The sequence below is a fragment of the Pimephales promelas genome, chromosome 24 (genome assembly GCF_988280905.1).
Source record: "Pimephales promelas chromosome 24, fPimPro1.hap1.1, whole genome shotgun sequence".
NCBI classification, from domain to species: Eukaryota; Metazoa; Chordata; class Actinopteri; order Cypriniformes; family Leuciscidae; genus Pimephales; species Pimephales promelas.
Genome location: NC_142792.1, coordinates 8,869,919 through 8,894,695, shown reverse-complemented (window position 1 = coordinate 8,894,695; position 24,777 = coordinate 8,869,919). Strand labels below are relative to the sequence as shown.

The window sequence follows — 24,777 nt, the reverse complement described above, 5'->3', positions numbered from 1 at the left end:
TCCCAACCAAGCAAAAGGAGAACCAGACTCATCCGCCAGTGCTCTCATTCTGCCTTTCAGCCACAATGGCGTCCCTAAGTAACAGACATTGTGCTGGCAGATGAAAAATTGAACGAATGGAGCACATATATGCACACTAGATCTGCATAAAATGCATTTGTAGGCGGACACAGAACAGGAAAAGAAATGTAATGTCTATAAAGACAAGAATAGACATTATTTGTAAAGACAACTATTGTCTATTCTACACTTACAAACTATTACATGTCACCCTGTAGCCCAAGATTGGTTGCCCACTGAAGCTGCAGGGCTGAGGCTGGTTAGTACCTGGATGGGAGACGTCCTGGGAAAACCAGGTTGCTGGTTCGCTCACCCTGTGGTCTGTGTGGGTCCTAACATCTCTGTATAGTAACGGGGACACTGTACTCAAAGAGCACCGTCCTTTGGAGGAGACATTAAACCGAGGCCCTGACTCTCTGTGGTCATTAAAAATCCCAAGATGTCCTTCCTGGCCAAAGTTGCCCATTGGCCTCTATCCATCATGGCCTCCTAATCATCCCCATATAGCCTACTGATTGGCTTCATCACTCAGTCTCCTCTCCACCAGTAACACATGGTTGAGGAGATACCCCCTTCCATATGTAGAATGCTTTGAGTACCCAGAAAAACACTATATTAATGTAACAAATCAATTACAATCATCTCCACAAATATAGGCACAAATGGCCCATTTTGAAGTACATTTCATATTTACACAATTAAGTAAGCATGTTTTATCATTCTAGATATTATGATACAATTTAATTGCATACATAAGATGAATAAAATACCTATTACATGGAATAGGATTCATTGTTCTGGCTCTTTGTTCTACTGGTTATGTTATGCTGACATCTACTGGATGAATCCGAACATCAAGGCAGTGAGCTTCTTTTTTTTTTTTTTTATTTTTTTTTTTTTTAAATGTCGGTACATTTGAAATTATAAAACAAAAACATTTAACAAGTGTAATATATATATATATATATATATATATATATTATATCCCCCATAAAAAAAAAGAATGTGAGAGCTATACGACAAGGATGTGTGATTATTTATGTGCTTGAAGAATCAGACGTCAGTTCAGTAGGCTAGTCCTAATAGCAAATAGTCCTAATAGTCCTAATGGGGTTTTAATGAACGAATAAACTTGAGACGTTTGAAGTGTTTAAAAATAAATGCTAAATGATTCAAACATTCTTTGTTTTCAGATAGAAATTTTAATGGCTTTCAGGGTTGTGAAATATGGTAGTTTCAATCACATTTATGAGTTGAAAACTAAGACAAAAGAAAAGCCGTTTGTTTAATATTTCAGTGTTTTCTGATATAGCCTACAGATGAAAATTGCAGTGCATTGTCAAATGTTTAGCAAAATAGTAGCAAGATACTAAGAAAGTCACTTTAAAATCAAACAGTGACAAATGTAGTGCATCCTGACCTTGAAAAAATGACCAACAAAACATGTTCAGTAATAAATATGTCTTATGAATAACTAATGGAAAGTCATAAAACAATGACCATATACTGCTACTATATATTTATTTTACAACGTCATTTGATTGTGGGCATTTTGTAAGGCAAATCAAGAGGGTAAATAGAAACATATTTTATATATATTTTACACCCCCAAACAAACTTTATCTTAACCATGAAAAACATCCCTGTAAGGAAATGCACTCAGACCATATTAGGATTGTTTTAAGCCAGTCGATTTGGTTGTCTTGTGGTTTACCTAGAGGCCTAAATTCATCCAGGCAAGTGCCAACAGCAAGACAGAGGCAACACTGAGAGATTCAGCACCCAGAGCTGCTTTACCTGAACACAAAACAAAGTATAACGTTCAATCTGTGGAACTATGTCAGTCTGAAAATACTGAAAAGGATAAGATTACAGGGATTTTCGATCTTGAAGTGAAATATGCTTAAAATATGTTGAACTTTTGGGGTAGGAAAATGATGAATGAGGTGGATCTCTTTTTTAATTTGATTGATTAGAGAAAGGAAGTATTCACCTTGTACTCTGATCTGTGATATGGGTCCATCACCCCCTTCACAGCGGGCTCGGACCTCAATGACATAATCGCCGGTCTCTGGCATGGGAAAGTCAATGTAGTGACTGCCAGTGGTGTAAAGCTTGCCATAACGCTCTCCTTCCTTTCGGAACAAAATCTAAAAGAAAGATACAAATGGTTACAATATTTTTAAAGTATCACTACACACAACAAAATCCGTGAATATTAAATAAAATAAAAACATATAAAAAACATAAAATAAAATTACAGCATTGAAATAAGGTTCCAGTAATAAAAAAATAAAAATAATATATATATATATATATATATATATATATATATATATATATTATATATATATATATTTTTTTATTCATATATATATAAATAAAAGCAAATAAGATTCTAGTAAAAAAAAAAGTATAAAAGGATGAAATAAGATCAAATACATAAAAATAAAGGCAATAAAATAATGTTTTAGTAATAAAATAAAACAAACATTAAGATTAACAAGATATTAATGAATATGTCACGAGAATACTTGGTAAAATTGAACTCACCTTGTAACCCTCCACATAGGACTCATTCCAGTAGTTATAAATGTGATCCCAATAAAGATAGAGCCATTTGCGTGTAAAGCTGACATATTTGTATACTCTCAAATTGCGACTTGGAGCTGGAAAGAAAATACACATGTATTATCAGTACTTTTAAGCCTTCGTTTCAAATGTAAGGCCTGTATAAACCCATGGGCCAGTAATATTAAGTGCAAATCTCTTACGGGGTCTCCGGGTGAACATTTCACAGTGCTCGCTGGGCGGTCCGAGCCCGGCTCCGTTGAATGCTCGTACCTCTATAAGGTAATGAGAGTCAGGCCGCATGTTCTCTAAGCGTGTTTGGTTAATCATTCTATGCACAATGACTCTCGAGGCAGCAGCCTCATTATCATCGTACTTTCTCCAGTAACGAATCTAGACACCAAATGAAGAGACATGAGGATCACAAGTTCAAAACTTCATGATTATTTTCCATTATTCCACTTAGGACTCACCTGGTATCCATCGACCCACTTTGGCGGTGCCTGGTAGACTGGTAACCACCAGACCAAAGCTTCTGTAGAGGTGACCTGGCGGGCGTAGACGTCTAATGGAGCTTCAGTCGGTGCTGAGAGTGAAAGATGTGTTAAAGGTGCAGTGTGTAAAATATATGAGGATCTATTGTCAGAAATGCATTATAATATACATAACTGTGGTGTTGAGTGGTGTATAAAGACCTTACAAAATGAACTGTTATGTTTTAAAGAGATAAAGCCATTTATAACTACATAAACCACAGGTCCCCAGTCGCCATTTTGCGCCGCCATGTTTCTACAGTAGCCCTAAACGGACAAACTCTACAGAGCGTGTTTCTTGACTCTCTGCTGTCTCAGACGACAACATGTTTGTCCTGTTTTAGGCACCGTAGCTTATTCAAAAGGGTTGGCTGAGCAGTGGGCTCACCCTTCGCTTGCGAATTGGTTTTAACCGCCAGATGCTGCTAAAATCTACACACTGCACCTTTAAAGCAAGGATACTTCAACTACTTTATGAGCAGATAAGAGGCGGATACCATCAAACCTTCTCACCTAGGCGTGGCGAGAAGACCACTGCTATAAGACTCGGGGGTCCTTCTCCTTTGCTGTTGAAGGTGCTCACTTTGACCTGTATCTCTGTGTCTGGGGTCATGCTCTCTTTGTAGACGTAGCGTCTCGTCTCAGGATCCTCCATGATTGCCCATTTCCACTCTTTATCCTCATGCGGCTTGAACGCCACAGCGTAGCCAAATTTTTTACCGAAGTAGAACTGAGGTTTCACAGGCTACAATGGAATCAAGGACATGAGGGACACATCAGAAATTTGCCACTGAACACTAATCAACATATAAAGCATGAATACTGCAGCATATGAAGACGTACAGTCCAGGTCACGATTAGCTCTCCGGTTATTCCCACCTGACCAATGACGTCAGAAGGAGCTACTGTAGGTACTGAGATAAGAGAAAGCCTGGGTGAGTCTACGTGCCTCACAGATTTGATTTTACTAAAACGCTTATATATTTAACGCTTAAGTATTTTTAAAATAAATTATTGCAGATCAATTTTTATTAAATATTGAAAGCCGTACTCTTTCTAAATAAACTCACCGGCATCCCATGTCTTGATTTTAATGGACGGACGGCTGTTTTCCCCAGCTCCAAATTCATTGATGGCATAAACACGGAATTCATATTGCATCCAGGGGTAAAGGTCAACAACGGTTGCTGACTCTGTAGATCCATCCAAAAACACAGGAGCTGGGAAAACAACATTGGTTCACTCTTTGTTCTTATCAAGTTTAGAACATGATCACAAGAGCACAACACACCAAGATCACATTAAGAATACATTACGGTCTTCACAAGATCTTCTCAAATGTGATAGAAAAGTCTCAATATTCTAAAACAGAATGCAAATACTTCCATTCTGTACTGTTTTACTGTTTTCTAAGAAAATTAGTCAGAAATGTTTATGATATGCTTTTTGTCTTTCTCTAGTGGACTCACAAGTGGATGCAGTTTTCCAGTCCTCTGGATCCAGGGCGTAAAAGTCTCGTGTTTGCACAACATGCTGGATGAGGCGACTGCCGTGGTCTGATCCCAAACACCATCGCAGTTTTACTGAGGTGACTCCAATCTCTTCCACACGGACGCCACCCGGAGGACCAGGCAAACCTGAAGCCAAAACGGTCGATATTCGTCATGATGGTCTATTTGATGTAAATAATAATGCAATAATACAAACAGTTAGTTGTTACACAGATAAACATGGTCTCATTGTTTTTAAAGCTACACTGTGTGATTTTTACCCCCATCTAGCGGTGTAAAGATATATGACCATCCAGTGAATATTAGTTTCTGTTCCTCTCAATTCTCACAGATCTCATTCCCCATTGACTACCATAGTATATGGTAGTCAATGGGGATTGAGATCTGCTTGATTAAAACATTCTTCCAAATATCTTCCTTTGTGTTCAGCAGAACAAATAAACACATAGAGGTTTGGAACAACATGAGGGTGAGTAAATACTGACAGAATTTTCATTTTTGGGTGAACTAACCCTTTAACTTCAAGTTCTGAATCATATGCACATATCATAAGCTTGGACACAAAGTTGAAATCACCAACCTTTGACAAAAACGTCAGCTTCCGCGGTGGCGTTGTCCACTATAGTCTGAGCTGTGCAGATATAGTGTCCTGCATGCCTCACCTGAATATTCTTGATCAGCAGGTCTCCACTGTGCTCATGACCCTGCAAAAACACACACAAACAATGAATGTCCACCTGCATTTGCCATCTAGAGAACTCTTGGGATTCTTGCCTCTACTCACCATGAGCTGCTCGTAATGCTCAAAGTCTGTGTAGAAGCTGATGACGTAGGAATCGACAGTCCAGATGAAGGTGATGTCCAGGCTGGGGTCATATGATGCAGAGCACTGGAGAACTCTACTGTCACCAACAAGTGCCTCAGTGTCTGATGGACCCTCAGTAATCTTGGTGGCCTCTGAGAAAATTAAATAGACACAAATGCATGCACCTGAATTTATGGAATATCGATAAAAGTGAAAAAAACATATAAAAGGAATATTTACAAAAGTGATCAGTCACAAAATCCTATGATAAATACTCATAGATTTACAAAAAAATTTAACTTAAAATCTTTATGTTGATAATAGAGTAAATTAAAATACATCAACTATCTATATGCACTATCAGCCCATACAATACAATCTAAATTAATTTCAGCAAATTATGTTAAAATTCTATCGTTAATTAATCAATTATGGTAAAATTAAAATTAAATAACTACACTCAAGACTACATTTAGGTGATCATAGTTGTTCCTTAATTCATAAAATAAAACAATAAATAAAAATGAGTTTTGAATTTTGTCTAACCGGTGATAGTGAGGGTCCCTGTGCTGTTGGATTTGCCACGGTCATTCTCAGCGTAACAGGTGTACGAGCCCTCATCACTTTTGGTTGCATTCAGAATCTCCAGACTTCCATCATCCCAAATTAACATCCTGAAAAATAAGGATGAAAAGAGACGATGACGATCTGTGGCTAAGCTTCTTATCACCACCACAACACTATGATTTACCTGTAAGTAAATGCATGTATTTAACATGGACTGACTAACCTTGAAGAGTTGTTCAGTATCTCCGAGCCTCGTTTCCAGGTGAACTTGGGTTTTGGAGCAGCACGAGGGTTGCACTCGATGACCACACGTCCATTTTCAGCCCCTAGCAGAACCTTCTTCACTGGATTATAAATGAATGTTGGTGCACAGGCTGGGAAGAGACCATTGGGGACAGTCAACCTTTGCCTTTTTTAAATACACCTTCAGAAAAGTGCAGCTCTTTCTATGTAAACTACTACTTCAGAAGCATGACAGTAAAGAAGTATTGGAGCTCACAGACGACCCGAAGCTCTGCGCTGGCATAGATGGTCCCCCATTCATTCTCGGCAATGCACTGATACATGCCTGAATCCTCAAACGTGAGGCTGGAGAACTTCAGCTCCCCTTTGCCGTACTGGAAATTAGGAAAAAATAAATTAGCAGAGCACACACCTGATATAAAACAGTTTTCATATGGGTTTCCACAGCAAATAAATCAGTCTATTAACCGAATAGCCATCCTTCAGCCAGCGTATCCATGGTTGGGGCTTTCCTACAGCAACACATCTGAGAGTGAGCTCACTACCAACATCTTTCTCTGTGTCATTGATGTGCTCAGCCCACTCTGGAGCACCTGAGGAAACAATATAATATAATATAATATAATATAATATAATATAATATAATATAATATAATATAATATAATATAATATAATATAATATAATATAATATAATATAATATAATATAATATAATATAATATAATATAATGTAATATAATATATGTGTGTTTATATATATATATATATATATATATATATAAATTAGGGCTGTGCAAAAATTAGTTGCGATTAATCGCATCCAAAATAAAAGTCTGTGTTTACATAATATATTTGTGTGTGCTGTATATAATTATTTTGTATATATACTTACCTATGCAAGCATGTATAGATTTATGAATTATTTGCGCTTAAATTCTGTATATATATATAAATACATAATCTATATTATATAAATATAAATATTTTATATATGAATAACACATTTTATTTAAATATATACATGCATGTGTGTGTATTTATATATACAAAATAATTATATACAGCACACACAAATATATTATGTAAACACAGACTTTTATTTTGGATGCGATTAATCGCAATTAATTTTTGCACAGCCCTAATAAAAATATATATGTTTTTAGTTATATATTTACAAACTTGTAATTGCGATTAATCATTTTGACAGCAGTAATATAGTTAATATAATATAATATAATATAATCCTTTCTGTAATTGTATATAAAAAAATGTTTATCCACCAAATACTGTACATACAACAGAACTAAACCAGGGTCTGTTGAATTTTGAGTTTGTGTTACCCTCCACATAGAGCCACTGTCGATACCAGTCCATTCCCTTAACGTTGAGCGTCTCACACTCGTAGCTGCCCTCGTCCTCGTACTGAACATTAAGCAGGTGCAGTAATGCTCCATTCATGCTGACCTCATAGTTGGGCGGGAGATCAGCGTCTAACTTCCTCCAGCGGATATGTGGGAGAGGACTGAAAGGTATAAAGAGTGAGTTTATATGGTAAGAAACAACCCCAAAACGAGCAAAGAACAAATCTAACGCTATTGTGCGAGTAACAAATGCTTCATTGACAAGAAAGTACTATGGATTTACAATGTTTTTAGGACATGTACCATGATTATATAATGATTTTCTTTGAAATACTGTTATGGTGTATTCCTGCAGGACCATTGTAATGTGATAAATTACCATGGTATCACCGTTCAGACTATAAGAGCATCCGCATTTGATGACTCACTTTCCAAGGGCAAAGCACTCCAGAGTGATGTTCTGTGCCACCAAAGCATAAGTCTTGGGAAATTTCACACGGATATCAGCAGGATATCGCTTCACCTCCTCTGTGTAAGGAGCAGAGATGAAAAGCTAGAAACAACAGTGCTCTCAGTAAGGAAATTATGAGTAAAATCTTTGAATTGTGGCCCGTAATGAGACTCACTCTCTATTTGTGGAATCAGAGGAATCGGCATGCTGAAAACACTCTTGCCGATGGTGGGACTTGAAACAAAACAAGAGTAATTCCCGACGTCTGATGCCTCGACTTTAGCGATGTACAGATTCCCAGTGGTCTGAGACACGAAACGCCTCTGGTCTGGGAGGATGAAGTTGGGGAAGTCGTTATAGATCCAGCGGAACATCACTTCACCTATGAGGACAAACAAAACAATTGAGATTTGAGATTCACAAATAGTTGTTGTTTTTACTGTATCGTGGTGATTGTATAAACCTAACAGGGAACTACTAAGAAGGGAACTGTAGGTCTTACTTGGATATCGAGAGGGTGGAGAACACAGCAGGACGGCCCCTTGTCCCTCCTTAACATTCACCGGCTCTCTCTCATCTGTAGGGAACTGGTTCAGGTCTGCGGCCCGAAAAATAAAAATAAATGAACTGAGGAGAGGTTATGACAAAAGAGACATCTGGTAAAAGTCCTGTCCGTCACATACATCCAAATTTGACAGAGGCCTCTTTGCTGATGACGGTGCCGTAGACGTTCTTGGCCACACACACATATTTCCCAGCATGCTTGCTTTTTTCTGGGTTGGTGATGAGCAGGTTTCCTCCCACCAGGCTAAAGTGCTCATCAGGCTGTTCCATTAGTTTAATTTCCCAGTTGTTTAACCACCATCTGTGAAATACAGGCTTTCATTAATGACCTTTTCCCTCAAAGATTCTACTCGCAAGTGATAAACACCTCTCTGCAATAGTGATTTTCGCATACAGACAGAGGTCATGACAAACAAAGCTCGGGATCAGGGAAGAAAACATTACTTGATGATGGCCGGTGGGTTGGCCCGCACTCTGCAATTCATGGAGATTTTGTTCTCTGGTGAATCCTCTGCGTACACGGTGTCTAGAGGCTCCTCCTCAAATATAGGACCAAAGCCTGTGGCCTCCTCTGATGGACATGACACGAGCCAGCATTATACTCAATCTACAAAAACCTAACCTAAACATAACTAACAGCAATGCACTTCATGCTATGTTTATTCTAATGTTTGGCGGAGTTGTAAGTGAAAGTTAAAGACTTACTGTCAAAAATTCTGGGTTCAAATATCCTGGGTTTAATTGCAGCTGGAGTGGGAAGAAAACAAATCAAAATGATTTTAATTCCACTTCATTTACTTGGACAGCAAGGGAGACCACCCATACTATAATGTTGTACAATTGGTATGTTTATTAAGCGGTTTTGAAGACATTCCTATAAATACATTTGGATAAATTATTGGGATTATTCTGTTGCTAAAATGTAGCCAAGTGAACAAACACAAGCAAAAATTCCTCACCGGCTATTAAGAAGTAGTAAGAGAGAACACACAGGAACATGGCTGGGGTCATCATCTTGTCGATCTGACAGTTAAAAACCAGGCCTGATAAAGAGAAAGAGAAAAATAGAGAGTGTGTGAGGAGGGTGACGTTCATGTAGGCTATAGCAGATTGTGTCCAAATTGGAAATCGATGCAATTTACCACAAAATAACAGTGAATCCACAAACTGCCTCATCTATTTCACATTCAGCGCATATTGAAACAGAGGTAAGTCTGAGTCTTACAGTAGCCTATATACACACATGACATGTTGTAATGCAGTTGAATGATAATGCAATCTCCTTGAAAACACAATGCAAGCATCTCTTTATTTGATGTTGCTGCACTTTTACACATGAACCCTTGCAGAAGGTTAAAGGACATTCATTGTATGCCTTGTAAAACGTGTCCATATGCATCTCAAGAGCCGGCAACTCACGCACATGCAATTTCATCCTTGAGCATGTTCTTGTGTGGCATGTTTGGCCATCCAGCTCTCAAAATACTAGTAAAAGACTATCCTTGTAGCAAGTTATGCACATCTACTTCTATCTATGGAATTTTCACCAATCTCTTCTAATCTCATTGCATTCTCTGATCTGCTGTCTGCACTTGTCCTGCACACTGGGATTTAGGTCACTGCACGCCTATAAGCTCATTCTAAGGGAGTGGCAGTAAAAAAAAAAAAAAAAAAAAAAAGCAGCTGTATGATTCCAAAATATCTTAACACAATTAAATACTTTACATTTTAATTTAAAAGCGCAATACAAATCATGCCTGATGTCACTGCCCTTTCCCTCACTATTTTCCGCAAAACTATTACGCAGTGAATTATGAATGAATGATAATGTCAACATGTATATTCAAGCCCTAATAAATCTAATTCTGCGTCATGGATGATAACTATAAGCGCCGCCGTCCGATATAACACTGTCATTACAATCTATCTTCATTGTTACCAGGAAACCGAGGACTAACTTCTGTCCCGTTTAAACTTTACACAAGACAAGTAAATATAATGTAATAAACAAATCACAGCTTGTTTCAGCAGAGCAATTAGAAAATGTAGCCTATCAGTATTTTAAAAATAGCCTACATTCTTTTACAAAAATTTGCATGAACCCACACAATTTATTTATCATTTTTGTTTGTTTTCATTTGTAATTTCATTTTAATATTTAGGCTATTCTTATTTTATGATGTATTTTTAATGTTAAACGGATGACACCAACCGGACTCATCCACCCTGTTCTTCTGCATTGCGGTATTCCCAAACTGCGCGGAACACCTCCATCCAGACTTTAGCATGCAGAATAAACTCCCGAAGGTCACAAACAGATAATATTTTCACCAGAATTTCCTATAGCCCACATATCATTATATCAGCAGCAAACTTACCGGAAGAATGTGTTAAATCCTTCGTCAAACCCACAGAGCTGGGTCAGAACCACCGCATCGTCCCGCAGCCCAGCGGGGAGACTGACAGACACATGGCCCGCGCGCTCCAGCCTGCTATTGGATGAGAGCGGAAACTGCGCATGCCAGGACTGATGCTCTCGGAGTCCGTGTGCTGCAGCAGTTAGTCTAAAACTGATAGTCAAGGTGATTTTAAGGCATTTGCGAATGATTCAGAATGCATGGACTAAGTCAAGATATTTGGTGATTTAAGGTAATGAGAGGCTTATCCACACACATCTGTTCAAATCCACTGGATTAAATTCTTACAGAGAGGGGGAGGGAGAGAGATAGATTTTTGTAGTTTATATGGAGTAACATCAATGCAGGGAGGAACGTTATGCCACTACACACACAAACACAGATAAATTCAAATCCAAGAGAATCAATCCAATTGGATAAAGAGGCCAAAAGGCTTGAGGCTATTTTACTCTCCAGGGCTGACACATAAAACCTGAACGTGTACTGTAACATTTAGGGGACAGTGGGGTAAGTTGAGCTATACTGTTTGCTTAAGTTGTCCTAATGTACATAATTATATATTGCAGTATTTTCTAATATTGTTAGGCCATAGAAACATGACATTTTTTCTCAGTCAATAATAGAATTGAACTTGTCCCACCTAGAAGTAATTGTGTTAGGTCGCAACTGGGTCATTATAAGTCAATTTTCATTTTAAATAATAATATAAACACAAAAATGAGGGCAAGGGCAGCTACAAAATACACAATTTAAATAACATATAATGAATAAATTAATAATAAAACACCCATGAGAAACTTTAATATTATTTAAATCTATATATATATATAGTTAAAAAAGTAAAAATACAAAAAGAGAACAGGCTTTAGCTTTGACTTAAAAAATCACTTCGGCATGCAAAAAAACCTTTTAGCAATTTTTTTTTTCTAATTTGTGAAGTCACTGTTAATAAATGTTCTTTGATTAAAATAATTATTGTGTACAAGGAATAAAATCAAAAACAGACAGATGGTAGTGAAATCCGGAAACCAACATTTATTTTAATTCTTTTATATACAAAATATTTTTTTTTGTTTTGCGATTATATTATAGAGTAAACCATTTCACAGCCTTTCATGCTTTAATTTCATGTAGCTTTAACATTAACCAGAATATTATTTCACACACTACGTTTCATCCGTCTTTGCCCCCTACGACATCAACACATCAAAAGATTCTGCACCCACAGTAGTGCAATCCGGCCTCCTTCTTTGGGGATGCGTCCATTTCTTCTCTTATTTTTCCTACAGAAAAATATCATAAGCTAGCTGGCCAAATAGAAAAGAAAACAACAGTGCCATTAAAAGAATAAGAGCTGATGCGCGTGTGTGAATTTAGGTGGAACACTGTGCTACCTTACAGTAAATATACTCAATCATCGGTTGATCCCTCATGGGGTTCAGGAAATGGGGGTGTCGTCACTTTTCAACTGGGTTCCTATCTTCACCCAAAGTGGCTTACAGTACATACATAGCTGGGACAGTCCAGAGCATCCTGGGATTTTGCGTGATGGGCGTGATAGGATATCTGATCCCTGCATCCTTTCATGTGTCTAAAATCATTTTGCCTGGATATTTACAAAGCAAATGTCACATCTATACATTAAAAAGCAGACAATTCCAAACTAAAAAAACTTGATGCAAGTTATGACAAGCTAAATCATGAAAATCTAGGGCCTTGCCAAAAACCGAGGCTCGCCCCATATATACAGTGCACAGACATCCTCAAACACATTCACAGCCATCACACACACACTCAAACGCACACATGTACATATACATGCCTGCATAAACCGCACATACTCCAGCCATATTTGACGGCAGCACCACTGCTGACTGTGTGATCAGTGAAGCCCTGATTTCACTACACTCGACAGCTTGTAATACTTCATAACATGCAATAACATGATTTAAAAAACAGTTACATGTGAGAATGTGTATATTTCTGCCTACTGGTGTCGCATATGTTGAGATTTTTCCAAGGACAGGCTACTGTAAATACCACAGTCGGATGTTTCCATCGCCTTCCTGAGTTGCCATCAACGTGTCAGATCTGATCTCACTCATTACAGAAAAGTGGCAGTAGTTTTAGCTGTCAATAAGGGGAATGAGATGCCCCTCACCCCAATTTGAGGTGATTTCTGTGGCAGCTGAGTGTGTGACATCATTTCCTGAAGTCTTGCGGTCTTCAGTCAGCCCTGGACTTCGGTATCCCTTGTAGTACTGATATAAAAGGACTCAAAGCGATGAGAGGGACTCGTTTTTGGATTACAGAATAATGTTTTCTACCAAGGCACTAAGGAACCGTGCTGAGGGGCCTTCGTTGCATCCCATACTGTAAAACCACACCAAGGGCGGTGTGAATTCTGGCGCCCAACGCGGGGCTACAGGTGGCTACATGGCTTTCCTTCACAAAAACCGTCCTGGGTGAAGCGAACAGTAACTCCTTAAGTCGGTCGCTGACTTTCCTTCAGGGATAAAACATCGAAAGTGAAGAAATATAAGGGTGCAAAATGAACCACAAAAGAAATGAAAAAGGACAAAACCACGTCTGCGTGCTTGTGTGTCAAAAACATGCTACCTCATCCCTGATAACCAGTTTTTAAATTCTGTGATTTTATCGTTTATTCGAAACATCTGTCTGCCAAAATGACGCCTAAGAACAGCTTTTACACGTATTACATACTTCACAACAATGCCCACAAAGACATTGGTGCCTGAAATGTGCATTATACCGATTTCAACACTGACGACAGAACGTAACAGGCATTAGCTGTGAAGCAAAAGTGGTATCGATACAGTCAGACGAGGTTCACTGTCTCCACAAAGCTGGCTAAAGGTGCGGTCACATTAGCGAAATTTCACATGCAAAAAGGTCCATTGAATATTGTTATTATGTGGCGAAATCCTCCTCCCTTGCGCAAAATTCCCAAATTCCTAGTGAAATGACTGGTTTTCACCTGTGAAAATTCAGTGAACAACAGTAAATGTGACCACACCTTAATGCTAATTCGCAGAAGGCGTGATGTCGATAGCTGATTCCATGCGTGTCCAAGGGTACAAGATGGTGTGATATAATGCCATCTGACAGTAAATAGGGCCTTGTTAATAAAATAGTTTCTTATATATGTCAATTTATATATTCCTATACACATATATTAATATATATGTATGCTTGCCATTAGATAATATGTTTATTACGTCTTAAAGTCACGTGATGTTCACTCTGACCAATCGCGGTGAAGCTAGGACTGGCCCTCGGCTTGCATTTTGCATAATTTCTCACTGTCTTACATTAGGGGAGTTTGTTTTATTTGTTTTTCTGTGTGATGTCAGGGGGGGGTCACAGTGCAATAGAGAATGTTCTCCATAAGATGGTGTGACAAGGGGGAGGGGCTTTGCATGGGCCAAAGGTCACGAGGCGTATCCAGGTAGTCACACAAAGGAGTTCATGGCATTGACCGGGGAAGGAGCCTCTGAACTCTCGTTGCCCTCCGCCGTGTCTTTTTCCTTCTTCCCGCTGTACTGTCCGATGAAGGAGCCGTCCTCGTTGAACTGGCCGTCTCCTCCCTCGCCGTAATCCACCAGGCTGTCGTCACTGTCGTCCTTCTTGACCGTGCCATTGGATGGGGTACGGCTGCCCTTCAGGGGCTTGTGATCCTCCGTGTCACTGATGTAAAGAGTAAAGACAAGGGGGAGGGGAGGATATTACAAAACAGCACAATTTAAAACTAGATATTGGAGATTGTCCATTTCCAACATGCTGTTTAGTGCAGGTATTTTCACGACAGTCCATAAATGCGTCTCTCCTACATCCGGGAGGTAGTAGATGGTAATAACTGGTCATAACGTGCATTTGAAAGGGTAAGTTAGGGCACATTCATCATAATGCATAAACCACTTCTCTCAAAACAGAAAAAAATGCAGTAAAATAATAACATAAATAAAGTAAAATCACACTATACAATCAAAAAAACACAAATAACTATGCACTTTTTTCAAACTTAACATTTTCATAATGGTTGAATTTGGCTTGTCCATGAGATTTAGAGCTATTAGTTTAATGATCTACTGTAACTAAGAGATGGATAATGGGGGAATTTATGCATGCGAGATTTGCAAAGCCCCTCTTACCTTTCTAAAGACCTGAACTCCCCCCAATATCAAAACACACAAGAGGAACAAATGAGACAGACTGACATGTTTGACAATGAGGTTATTACTTTGCAATAAAGACAAACGTATGCAGTGACATCATACACAACAAATGATGGACTTCATGAACAGGACATGGAATGTTAATACAAAGACAAAAAAAACAAACATGACTGATGACTTCAATTGCAATTCTGATTTGGCATATTCAGAAGCTTAAATTGAATTTGAAGGATTTAGGGGTCAAATGATTTAATATTTACTCATTAATTTATAATATTTATTTCAAATATTTGAATTTATGTCCTGAATTAGCTACTCTAAGGTGAGACCAATTAATCAGTCAGTTCCAATCATATCTACTGCATTGCAAAAGCAATATGACAATATAACCAGACATATTACTAATTCACACAAATACGATATAATAAATAAAAAAGAATAATAAATATCAATGACAGTACATGTTAATGATGACATAAAACAAAATCACAGCAATAAATCCAGCATTAATGTAAATCAGGAAGGCAATTGATTTGACATTTAAAATAAATTAAAATGTAAAATGAAGAATGTGTGAAATAATTGTATACAGTCATATAGTACACAGCTTTGGTTAAGGGTTGTTATAAGGTATAAAAAGGGTTGGTCCTGCTTTCCTCAAGCTGTTTGTGGAGGGGCCACAGATGTTTACATTCATCTCAGAGGAATGAAAAAATTACAGTCTGAATCCCTGAGCAAGAGAAGTAAGTTTGCTTTCAATGAGTCGTGAAACCACAACAAAATCACCAGTGCAATTTAAACATTTAGTTCTTATGATTTCTGTAGTAGTTTTCCTCACCTATACTCCCCAAATGTCCCATCATCTTCTTTCATGGGCTGGATCTCTGGGTCTTGATGTGCATCTTCTTTTTCTTTCACTATGTGATTGGAAAATCAACAAGTTGCATGGCATTAAAGTTTGGATTTTCATTCAAAATAATTCACGTGGTCAAAGCCACAAATTTGCTTACTTGTCACTAGAATCTTGTTGTGTATTAGTTGTCTTAGAGGTGTTAAGATTCAGCATTTGTGCCACATGGATGCGCTTAAATATCTCACATCAATTATGTTAATCCACTTACCCGGATATTTGCCTCCTTTGTTCCTCTTTATGAAGCAAACGATGAGGAGCACCAGGATCAGTAAAGCAATGGCACACATCAGCCCGATAAACCAGCCCTGCGTGGCAATGTCAACCTGCTTGCTGGTCATGGCTGCATATGCACACACAAAAGAGACAGGAAGCAGATACAAAATGAACCAATTCTCAATTTCTTTCATTTGAATGGTTAATGTATGTCTTTTTAAAAAAAAGTGTTATCAACAGTAAAACAGAAATGAACATGGGTTGAACATCTAAATCACAGCAACAAAATCATAAGTCTCGTTTGTATGACGCTAACAAGAAATGACCACCATGGATTTGAGGAAGTGCATTTAAAATCCTCTGAAGACCTCTGTAAGATGTAAAAAAAAAAAAATAAGAAAAGGAAGAAAAAGAAAGAAGGAAGAAAGCAAAGATGGACAATTGTGGCATGCATCTACATTTCCATAAACCTGCCTGGACTTAGCATGTGTAATTTGTTAATATTCAAACCAAAACTACAGGTGATGTCTGGAACTGAGCCTGGGCGGGGTTGACAGGTGAGGTGGATTCTGGCGGTCTACAGACATGCTCTTCTCACCTGGAACTGTAATCCTCAGATCCTCTGTAATGTGGACCGTTGCATCTGAGTGGTCTTTGGCTATCAAGCGAACACTATAAGACATCCCCGCCTTTAGTCCTCTAATCTGATATGTCCGAGTGCCATTTACAAACTCTGTTTTCCAGGCTTCATTACCTGGAGAGAAGGACCGACGGCAGGGCAGACATTATTGCAAAACCAATTACTCCAAGAAAGTGTATTTAATTAATTGAATGTTACAGTAGAATCATGTTCTGTCATCATTTACCCACCCTCAAGTTGTTCCAAACCTATATGAATTTCTTTCTTTTGCTGAACACAAAAGAAGATATTTTGAAGAATATGGGTAACCAAACAGTTGATGGACCTTGTTGACTTCCATAGTATAGAAAGAATTACTATGGAAGTCAATAGGGCCCATCAACTGCTTGGTTTCCGGCATTCTCCAAAATATCTTCTTTTGTGTTCAGCAGAAGACAGAAATGGCACAAAAAATATAGACAGGATTGGAACAACTTGAGGGAGAATAATACTGACATAATGACAGAATTTTAATTTTTGGGTCAACTACTCTAAGTCACTTGTATTTATAATCGAAAAAACTCTTTATTTTTATGTATTTATTTTTTAAAACATAATAAAATGTTGAGTTAAAGCTGCAGTCTGTAGCTTTTTTGGGGTTAAAAAATATCCAAAACACAGTATTTGAGCAAATCACTGCAATTGCAGATTTCAAACAGATATGGCGACAGAGGAAAAATGCCGGACTGCAGCTTTAAGAAAAGTAGCCTACAGGAATCTATCAAAACAATGTTTATTCTGATATTAGACAATAAATAGTAGAAAATAACTCGATCTAAGAACTTTGACTATGAATTATACTAAGGCTATATAGAAACGCACTGCAATAGTAAAATTTTGAGGAAAGCCTTACTGTCAGCAACAACATATTGCACATAAACATTTCTATCCGGCAAAGAGTTTTCCCAGCTTATTACAGCATGCCCCTCCTCCACCGAGGAGTTCACGCTCCCAAACATCCGAGCAGGTGGCACTGATCAAACAAGGAAAAGTACAATTGATGTAAGAATTTAGAAATTATGAAGAAGTTGCCACAAAAATATTGCCCTATACAGTATATTTCGATGTCTTGCGGCCCCAAAAAAGTGTGTGGATTTAATATAGAAGGTAGTTCTGATCTAATCGCATATATGCCACTAGTTTTGATACTTGATATCTATATAATACAATAGAATTCACATTTTAAGTGTTCTTTTTGGGGCTACTAGACAATTTTTTTCAAATACTCGCACAGTCGTTCAAAAGTTTGGGGATGGTGAGATTTTTTATTTTGTTTTTGAACGATTTTTGAAAGTAATGTTGTGAAATATGTTTACAATTTAAAATATCTTTTCCAATTTACTGTTTTAATAAATGCCACTTTTGATTAATATAATATGTCCTTGATAGAATAAATAAATAAATAAACTGCAGACCCCAAACTTTTGAATCTACACTAGTCAAAGGGATAACTCTCATCACTTTCCTATAGATCATGAGTGAAACTGTGTCCAACACCTTGTGAGGTATTAAACAGTATATTGTCAACAGTTTCCTGTTCAACACAGTATCATACAAGCATAACAATCGAGGAACAGGAGAAGGTGACGGGACAGGAGTGTTTGTACCCTTGTGAAACGGGGGCTGCAAAGATTGAGTGACAGAGGGGGTTGGTGGTAGAGAAGGGGGGGCTGATCCTGGAAGAATACAGAAAATAGTGAAACACACAACATGAAACACAACATTAGAGAGAGAGAAAACAAGGCAGCGAAAGAGAAATGCAGATCTGAGTTAACAACATGCAGGAGCGTGCAGTTTACTGGTGCAATGAGAGCTGCAGAGAGGACCCTGAGATCAAGGCAGCCAGATTTGGGTTTGTCTCATCATCATCATACGTTCAAACATTACTCTATACTGAAAAACATCTAAAGTCCTTGTCTAAACTAGTTAAAGGGATAGTTCAGCCAAAAATAAAACTTCTGGCATTTTTTCCTCAGCCTTTGATTTGAAAATTTCTATTATGAAAATTATTGCACTTTTTCCACAATAACCACAGCTATTAACCTCCAAAAATGACAATAAAAGTAGACCACATGACTTGTGTGCAAAAGTTAGTCTTCTGAAGTGGAATGATATAGATTTGCTGCGATGAAAAGACCCAAATTTAAATCAGTATTCACTGATAATCATCCCATACCGAGTCAATAATATGATTCAGTACAATTTATGAATAATTTAAATTCATGAACTATTCATTTAGTACAATTTGTGAACTTGATCATCAGTGACTCAGAAGAACGATTCACTGATCCGGTTCTCGAGTTCACATGGACTCACTGACTGATTCAGTTACAACAGTTCACTGGGTGTCAAGAAGAGTGAATAACAATTAAAAATATTTTTTTGTTTTTTGAAGATTAACAGAGTAGGTCACTATTCTGTACAACTGTTGTCATATGGAAAAGAGCTTCATGACGATTCATCAGAAATGATCCTTTTGTGTTCCACAGGAAGAAGAAGAAGAAGAAGAAAAAAACTGTTGTTCAAGTATTAAAACTACAGCATTTATTTTTGAGTGAACTATTCCTTTAACAACATATGTTCTAGCTAAGCCCTAATAAAAGCAGTGGGATGGAATTTGCATTTTTTTGGTAACATGACTCTCCATGACATATGGAGCAGGCCAGGTCAGGTGTAAAGCTTTTTGGCCTGAGGAAGTTCATGCATATGTATCTATACCCTTTCAGTGCTACAGTGGCTTTCTAGTCTCATAGCTGATGCTTGACCAGCATGCATTCTCATCAGCCTGATACTGCTGTTACCTTTACCCGCCTTTACTGCGGGATGCCGAATTAACGCTTCAAAGAAAAGAGAGAGACAGAGAGACAAAAGAAGAAAAAAGTAGAGTGGATGTAAGTAGTGGCCACCTGACGACCAATCATTTAAAAATAGAATGTTGTTGTCCAAAAGTGTAAATCAAAAAATATGATGCTGTTGAAAGGTAACCTTTTATTCAATTCAAACAACCACAAAAACAAAGTTTTAATCATGGAACCAAACAGGCTAGATTTTTTTGTTCACAGAACAAAATAGAACAAAAATTGTATATATATATATATATATATATATATATATATATACACTAAAATGTGTTTAATTAATGTTAATTAATGTTTAATCAGTTTACTAAATTAAACTTCTTTTACAGGGATAATCTAAATATTTTTCAAACTAAACTGGATATTGGCATAAGATATGGGAAGTAAGAATTAAGTCATTTTTTTCTTATATATTTAGAAAAATTGTGAAAGAACATCATCACAGACTAAAGTGAATATCATTTAAAAAAGTGACTAATATTACCTTGCAAGCAAACAAACAAACAAATAAATAAATAGGGCTAGGTGTTAAGTCTGTGTATTAAATCTATTCATATACAACCCTAAAAGCACTGAAAGCATTAACACAGTAGTCATTGAACATGGAATGACAACAAGATCACTCAGATTCACGAATCTCAGGACTGGATTCCTCAGTTGAAACAAACCTTTGTATACGTTTTATTCTGCTTGCAATTTATACGAAGCCACCGATGAGAATAAAATACTGCATCAGGATTCATGCATCAAATGCTGAAAATATTATATTGTAAAATCAGTCACAAAACGAGTCCTCACCTTCATCCATGATCGTGACAGCCTCTTCTGTGATGGTGGGGCCAGAGCCCTTGACAGTCATGGCATTCAGATAGAACTTGTAGCGTGTGCTGTACTTGAGGTTGTCCAGGGTGATGCTGGTCTCATTTGCTAGTAGAAGCAACTCTTTGAGAGGCCCAAGTTCATCAGTCGTATTGACTACAAGCAAAGAGTTCAAACAAAAAGGGTGAAAAGTATAAGCAATCTGTATCTTTGCATAAATCAGCAACAGATTCCCATCCAACATGCTGTGACCTACTGGACTGGTATTTGAGCAAGTATCCAGTCAGGTGGCCGTTATCTTCCAGAGGTGGTGCCCATTCCACAATCAGTGAGTCCAGGTTCAGATTTTGGACTTTTAAATGTTTAGGAGGGCCAGGAACTAAAAAAAAACACAATTTATATAATTTACACTCATTTAAATGACAATAATATAAAAAAGTGAGTACACACAGTACTACTGTACCTCCCTCTGGTGTTTCAAATTGCTGATCGGAGCTGGTGGGTCCGTCTCCTTTCCCATTGAAAACTCTAATGTTGAGGGCATACTGGCTGTATGGATTAAGGCCGGGCAGAAGAACCTCTGTCTCGTTCCCGTTGAAGATGAGCACCTGTGGCTTTTCATGCTCAAAGTCTTGCTTATGTAAGCTTCGTAACTTCCAATAACTCACCTACAAAATGTACGATATATTAGACTGTTTGCAGCTCAAATGTCGACATATTTAGGTAGATGACCATAACTGGTATAGAATATTTAACGTGAATGTATTTTACGTGTTCAGTAAGTACCTTATACCCCTTCAGTCGACCTTGAACTGTTGAAAGAGGAACAGCGTCCCAGCGAACTTCAGCAACTGTCCCATTCTGAACTGAAACTTGTACATTCTCTGGGGCCACAGTTGGTGCTGAAATGACAAAAGACATGCTGTACATAAAAACATTAAATGCGTATTGTAACCATCTCTGATGTAAACTTTCAGTGATTTTGTCACAGTGCATTCTGGGACTGTATATGTCATGTTGTCATTGATTTTGGCCCACATTAAAATAGCATTGCACAATAATATAATATAATATAATATAATATAATATAATATAATATAATATAATATAATATAATATAATATAATATAATATAATATAATATACTGTATTCACATGTACAAATAGAAATGTTGTAGAAAATTATGAGTCAATACATATTATATAATAATATATTACATAATAATTCAAACAATATGAATAGAAATAAATTTGAGTGCTTTCTGGAGCTCACTCACAGTCCTCTCCCGAGTATCCAAGCACCACCTCTGGGGTGGGGCCAGACCCGTAGTCATTGACCGCCTGTACAGTGACTTCATAGAGTGCAAAAGTGGGCGTTCCTGTCACTGTGTATTGCGAGACATTGGCCAGATCGAATGAAGTCCAGCGATCCGCATCTTTCAAACTCCAGCTAACCTTGTATTTTAGGCCTGGACCGTTCGACTCCAAACCGGTCAGCTCCTGTTCACCAGACATTAAAAAGAAAACCGGTTGACCAAACGCTTTGACATTATATCATCTATTCAACTACATCTTTAATACTTTTACGAGTCATTATAAACTTGAAACTATATTTAAAAAAATGCTAAATTAGTAGGTACTGTATTGAATCAAATCAAATCAAAAGAGTTTTACCGTCCAAGTTATTGTCATACTGTCAGGTGACGTTCCAATGACTTCAACGTTTGATGGATTCATGTCAGGCTCTGTGAGGATCATAATCAGACTTTGAGCCATACAGATATAGGGAAGTTTAAATAATTAAAAGCAATCTACTTCCAAATAAGGTCACTCACGTGCAGGGTTGGTCCGGTACTGTCTGGACGGCGCGCTGGGTTCACTCAGATTCACGTCATTGAGTGCCAGAACCCTGAAAGAGTAATAAACATATGGGGACAGATCCAGTCGGGCTGTGGTGCTGGTTCCAGGAACGCTGGTCATATTGTGCCATACTCCAGGCTCGTGGAGCGAATCTTCATATTGGATCAGGAACACTAACCAGGGAAAAATGGATCAGAAGCTGTTGATGTAATATTTGCATCTTTATTTGATTTGACAAGGAAACAAACAAAGTTCAGTTTTTAACTCACATTTAATAGGGCTATTGTTTTCATCGCCAGGGGTCCATGTAAGCTGAACACTGCGCTCTCGCTGGTCCGTCAGCTCCAGGTCTGTGGGCGGGTCTGGTTTCTCTGAAAAAAACAGATATTGTGAGACAAAAAGCTCGATCCAATTGAAGTGCACCAGACATTAGAACCATGCAACACAAGCCAAAATAAAATAAACAAAAAAATGACCACAAAACTTTTACAAAATGGCACAATCTGATCTATATACTATATCAGATTCTCAGATTCTGTTAAAGGCATGAAAGCACAGCCAAACAGATCTCATGAAAAAACAAAACCATTTTACATTTTGGCAAACTCATAAGAATTTGTAAGATTTGAGTCACAATAAATACATCTAATCATGAAGGTCCACACTTAAACCAAACCCTCAATGGGACACAGTGGGAATGTACAAATTCAGCAATAATTTGTGAAAGTGTAAAATAGTCATGAATTGTCATGAGAGTTTGTAGCTAAATTTGAAACCATGAAAGTCTTTATTTTAAGTTTAGTGGGCTGCCTCATTTGTAAACAAGAAATCAAAAATCTAATTTGTCCTTAACAGTTTATTTATTAATGGGAAAAATCCACAAAACACATTCATAAGCACAAACTAGGGAAATGAAGAGGGATAAACAAACAAACCAAAAATGGGTTTGGGACCTGTTTGGAAACTTAAAAGAAGTTAGCTTTACCCAGTACTATAGCTGGTGTTGGTGTGGCCTCTGACAAGGAAAGCAGTTTTGAGGAAGTCAAAAGTTAATTATACAAAAAAACACAATTTCAACTCTTCAACAGCACTCATATAATCTGTATTAACAAAAGGAAGCCAAATTGAATATTGTACAGTTTTTAAAAGGGATGTATAAACTGAGCGTACCGACAACTGTGAGTGTGGCTCTGGCTGAATCTTGGTCCAAGGTGGTGTTTCTGATGCAGGTGTAGGTGCCCTCATCCTCGTCTGTCACATCATGTATAGTCAGACTATCAGAGCCCACCTCAAATCTACACACATACACCTGTTAGTCAAAAACTAGCAGATGCATGCCACCTTTCAAAGCATTGAGACACAACTTTCAGAACGTATAAGGTTTTCACTTTTCTCAAATATACATTACATTATATTATCATGTCAATATGGGCCAAAATCTCAGAGGAATTTTTCCAACATCTTGTTAAATCTATGCCATGAAAGTAGTACTGAAGGCAAATGGGGTCCAACCAAGGTGTGCTAGCAAGAAGTACCAAATAAACTGTCCAGAAAGTGTAATCTGTTAATACTATAGAAACTGAAGTGGCAAAACGATATAAGATATAATAATAAAATATAAAAATAAATAAATCTCCCTGGCTCTTATCATGTGCAGTGCTGAAGATGCTGAAATCGGCTTTATATGGTGCTTATATTAAACAACATTTGCAGCACTGATTTACCGAGTATCGTCAGGAAGCTCTTCGTTGTCTTTGAGCCATATCATGGAGGGGAAGAGAGTGGGGTCATGTTTGACCTTACACTCAAACACAGCCATGCTGTTTCTTTGGACAACTTTATACCCAGGCTGTTTGAGGATCTGTGTAGGCTCTGTGGAAAGAGATAAACAACATTTCACATCTTACTACTTCCTTTATTCTAGTCTATTATTCCTTCCTTCATTCAACATATTAAAAATACACTGATTCAATTTAACTTTCACTCACCTTTCACTTCCAGGTAAATGTGATTCTCTTTGTTTCCAAGATTGTTTGAGGCCATGCAGGTGTATTTACCGCCGTTTAGTGACTGAGCCACACTGATCTCTAAGGTACCGTTTTTATGAATGATGTACGAGTCGCCATCCAGTATGCTCTGACTGTCTTTAAACCTG

General features: G+C 37.6%; 2 protein-coding genes across 22 annotated transcripts in view; both read right to left on the bottom strand.

Annotated features, from left to right (window-relative positions):
- Positions 1–1,239: 1,239 nt before the first annotated feature.
- cntn1b (contactin 1b) lies at positions 1,240–11,160 on the bottom strand. The gene is made up of 24 exons (XM_039668663.2): positions 11,046–11,160; positions 9,627–9,710; positions 9,373–9,414; positions 9,112–9,238; positions 8,787–8,968; positions 8,606–8,701; positions 8,279–8,485; positions 8,081–8,180; positions 7,632–7,813; positions 6,759–6,883; positions 6,547–6,664; positions 6,271–6,421; positions 6,027–6,154; positions 5,460–5,632; positions 5,256–5,379; positions 4,634–4,801; positions 4,235–4,384; positions 4,008–4,078; positions 3,678–3,909; positions 3,105–3,217; positions 2,835–3,024; positions 2,614–2,729; positions 2,054–2,210; positions 1,240–1,857 (listed from the first exon to the last, which is right to left on the bottom strand). The coding sequence occupies exons 2-24, from the start codon at positions 9,679–9,681 to the stop codon at positions 1,775–1,777; spliced, it is 3,090 nt and encodes a 1,029-aa protein (XP_039524597.2). The 5' UTR covers positions 9,682–9,710; positions 11,046–11,160; the 3' UTR covers positions 1,240–1,774.
- Positions 11,161–12,096: 936 nt separating this feature from the next.
- The window catches only part of nrcama (neuronal cell adhesion molecule a), a 46,061-nt gene continuing 33,380 nt past the window's right edge, over positions 12,097–24,777 (bottom strand). For 7 of the 21 annotated variants that reach the window (XM_039668124.2, XM_089127249.1, XM_089127253.1 and 4 more), the window contains 19 exons: positions 24,611–24,774; positions 24,347–24,494; positions 23,793–23,917; positions 23,608–23,637; positions 22,892–22,993; positions 22,598–22,795; positions 22,437–22,507; positions 22,040–22,262; positions 21,549–21,664; positions 21,226–21,430; positions 21,019–21,141; positions 20,742–20,918; positions 19,887–19,922; positions 18,693–18,761; positions 17,939–18,058; positions 17,005–17,160; positions 16,402–16,533; positions 16,119–16,197; positions 12,097–14,792 (listed from right to left, as the gene is read on the bottom strand). In XM_039668124.2, the coding sequence (XP_039524058.2) occupies positions 14,558–14,792; positions 16,119–16,197; positions 16,402–16,533; positions 17,005–17,160; positions 17,939–18,058; positions 18,693–18,761; positions 19,887–19,922; positions 20,742–20,918; positions 21,019–21,141; positions 21,226–21,430; positions 21,549–21,664; positions 22,040–22,262; positions 22,437–22,507; positions 22,598–22,795; positions 22,892–22,993; positions 23,608–23,637; positions 23,793–23,917; positions 24,347–24,494; positions 24,611–24,774 (2,509 nt within the window). In that variant the 3' untranslated portion in view covers positions 12,097–14,557. Of the gene's footprint in view, positions 14,793–15,323; positions 16,011–16,118; positions 16,198–16,401; positions 16,534–17,004; positions 17,161–17,938; positions 18,059–18,621; positions 19,923–20,741; positions 20,919–21,018; positions 21,142–21,225; positions 21,431–21,548; positions 21,665–22,039; positions 22,263–22,436; positions 22,508–22,597; positions 22,796–22,891; positions 22,994–23,607; positions 23,638–23,792; positions 23,918–24,346; positions 24,495–24,610; positions 24,775–24,777 lie in introns of those variants that run through there. The other 14 variants (XM_089127250.1, XM_089127252.1, XM_089127256.1 and 11 more) reach the window with 10 other exon arrangements.

Coding starts and splice junctions, on each gene's coding strand:
- cntn1b (XM_039668663.2), bottom strand. CDS start 9,681: ATGATGACCCCAGCCATGTTCCTGTGTGTTCTCTCTTACTACTTCTTA. Junction 4,385..4,633: donor CTGGAAAACTGCATCCACTT/GTGAGTCCACTA, acceptor TTGTTTTCCCAG/CTCCTGTGTTTTTGGATGGA. Junction 3,025..3,104: donor AGTGGGTCGATGGATACCAG/GTGAGTCCTAAG, acceptor TTTGGTGTCTAG/ATTCGTTACTGGAGAAAGTA.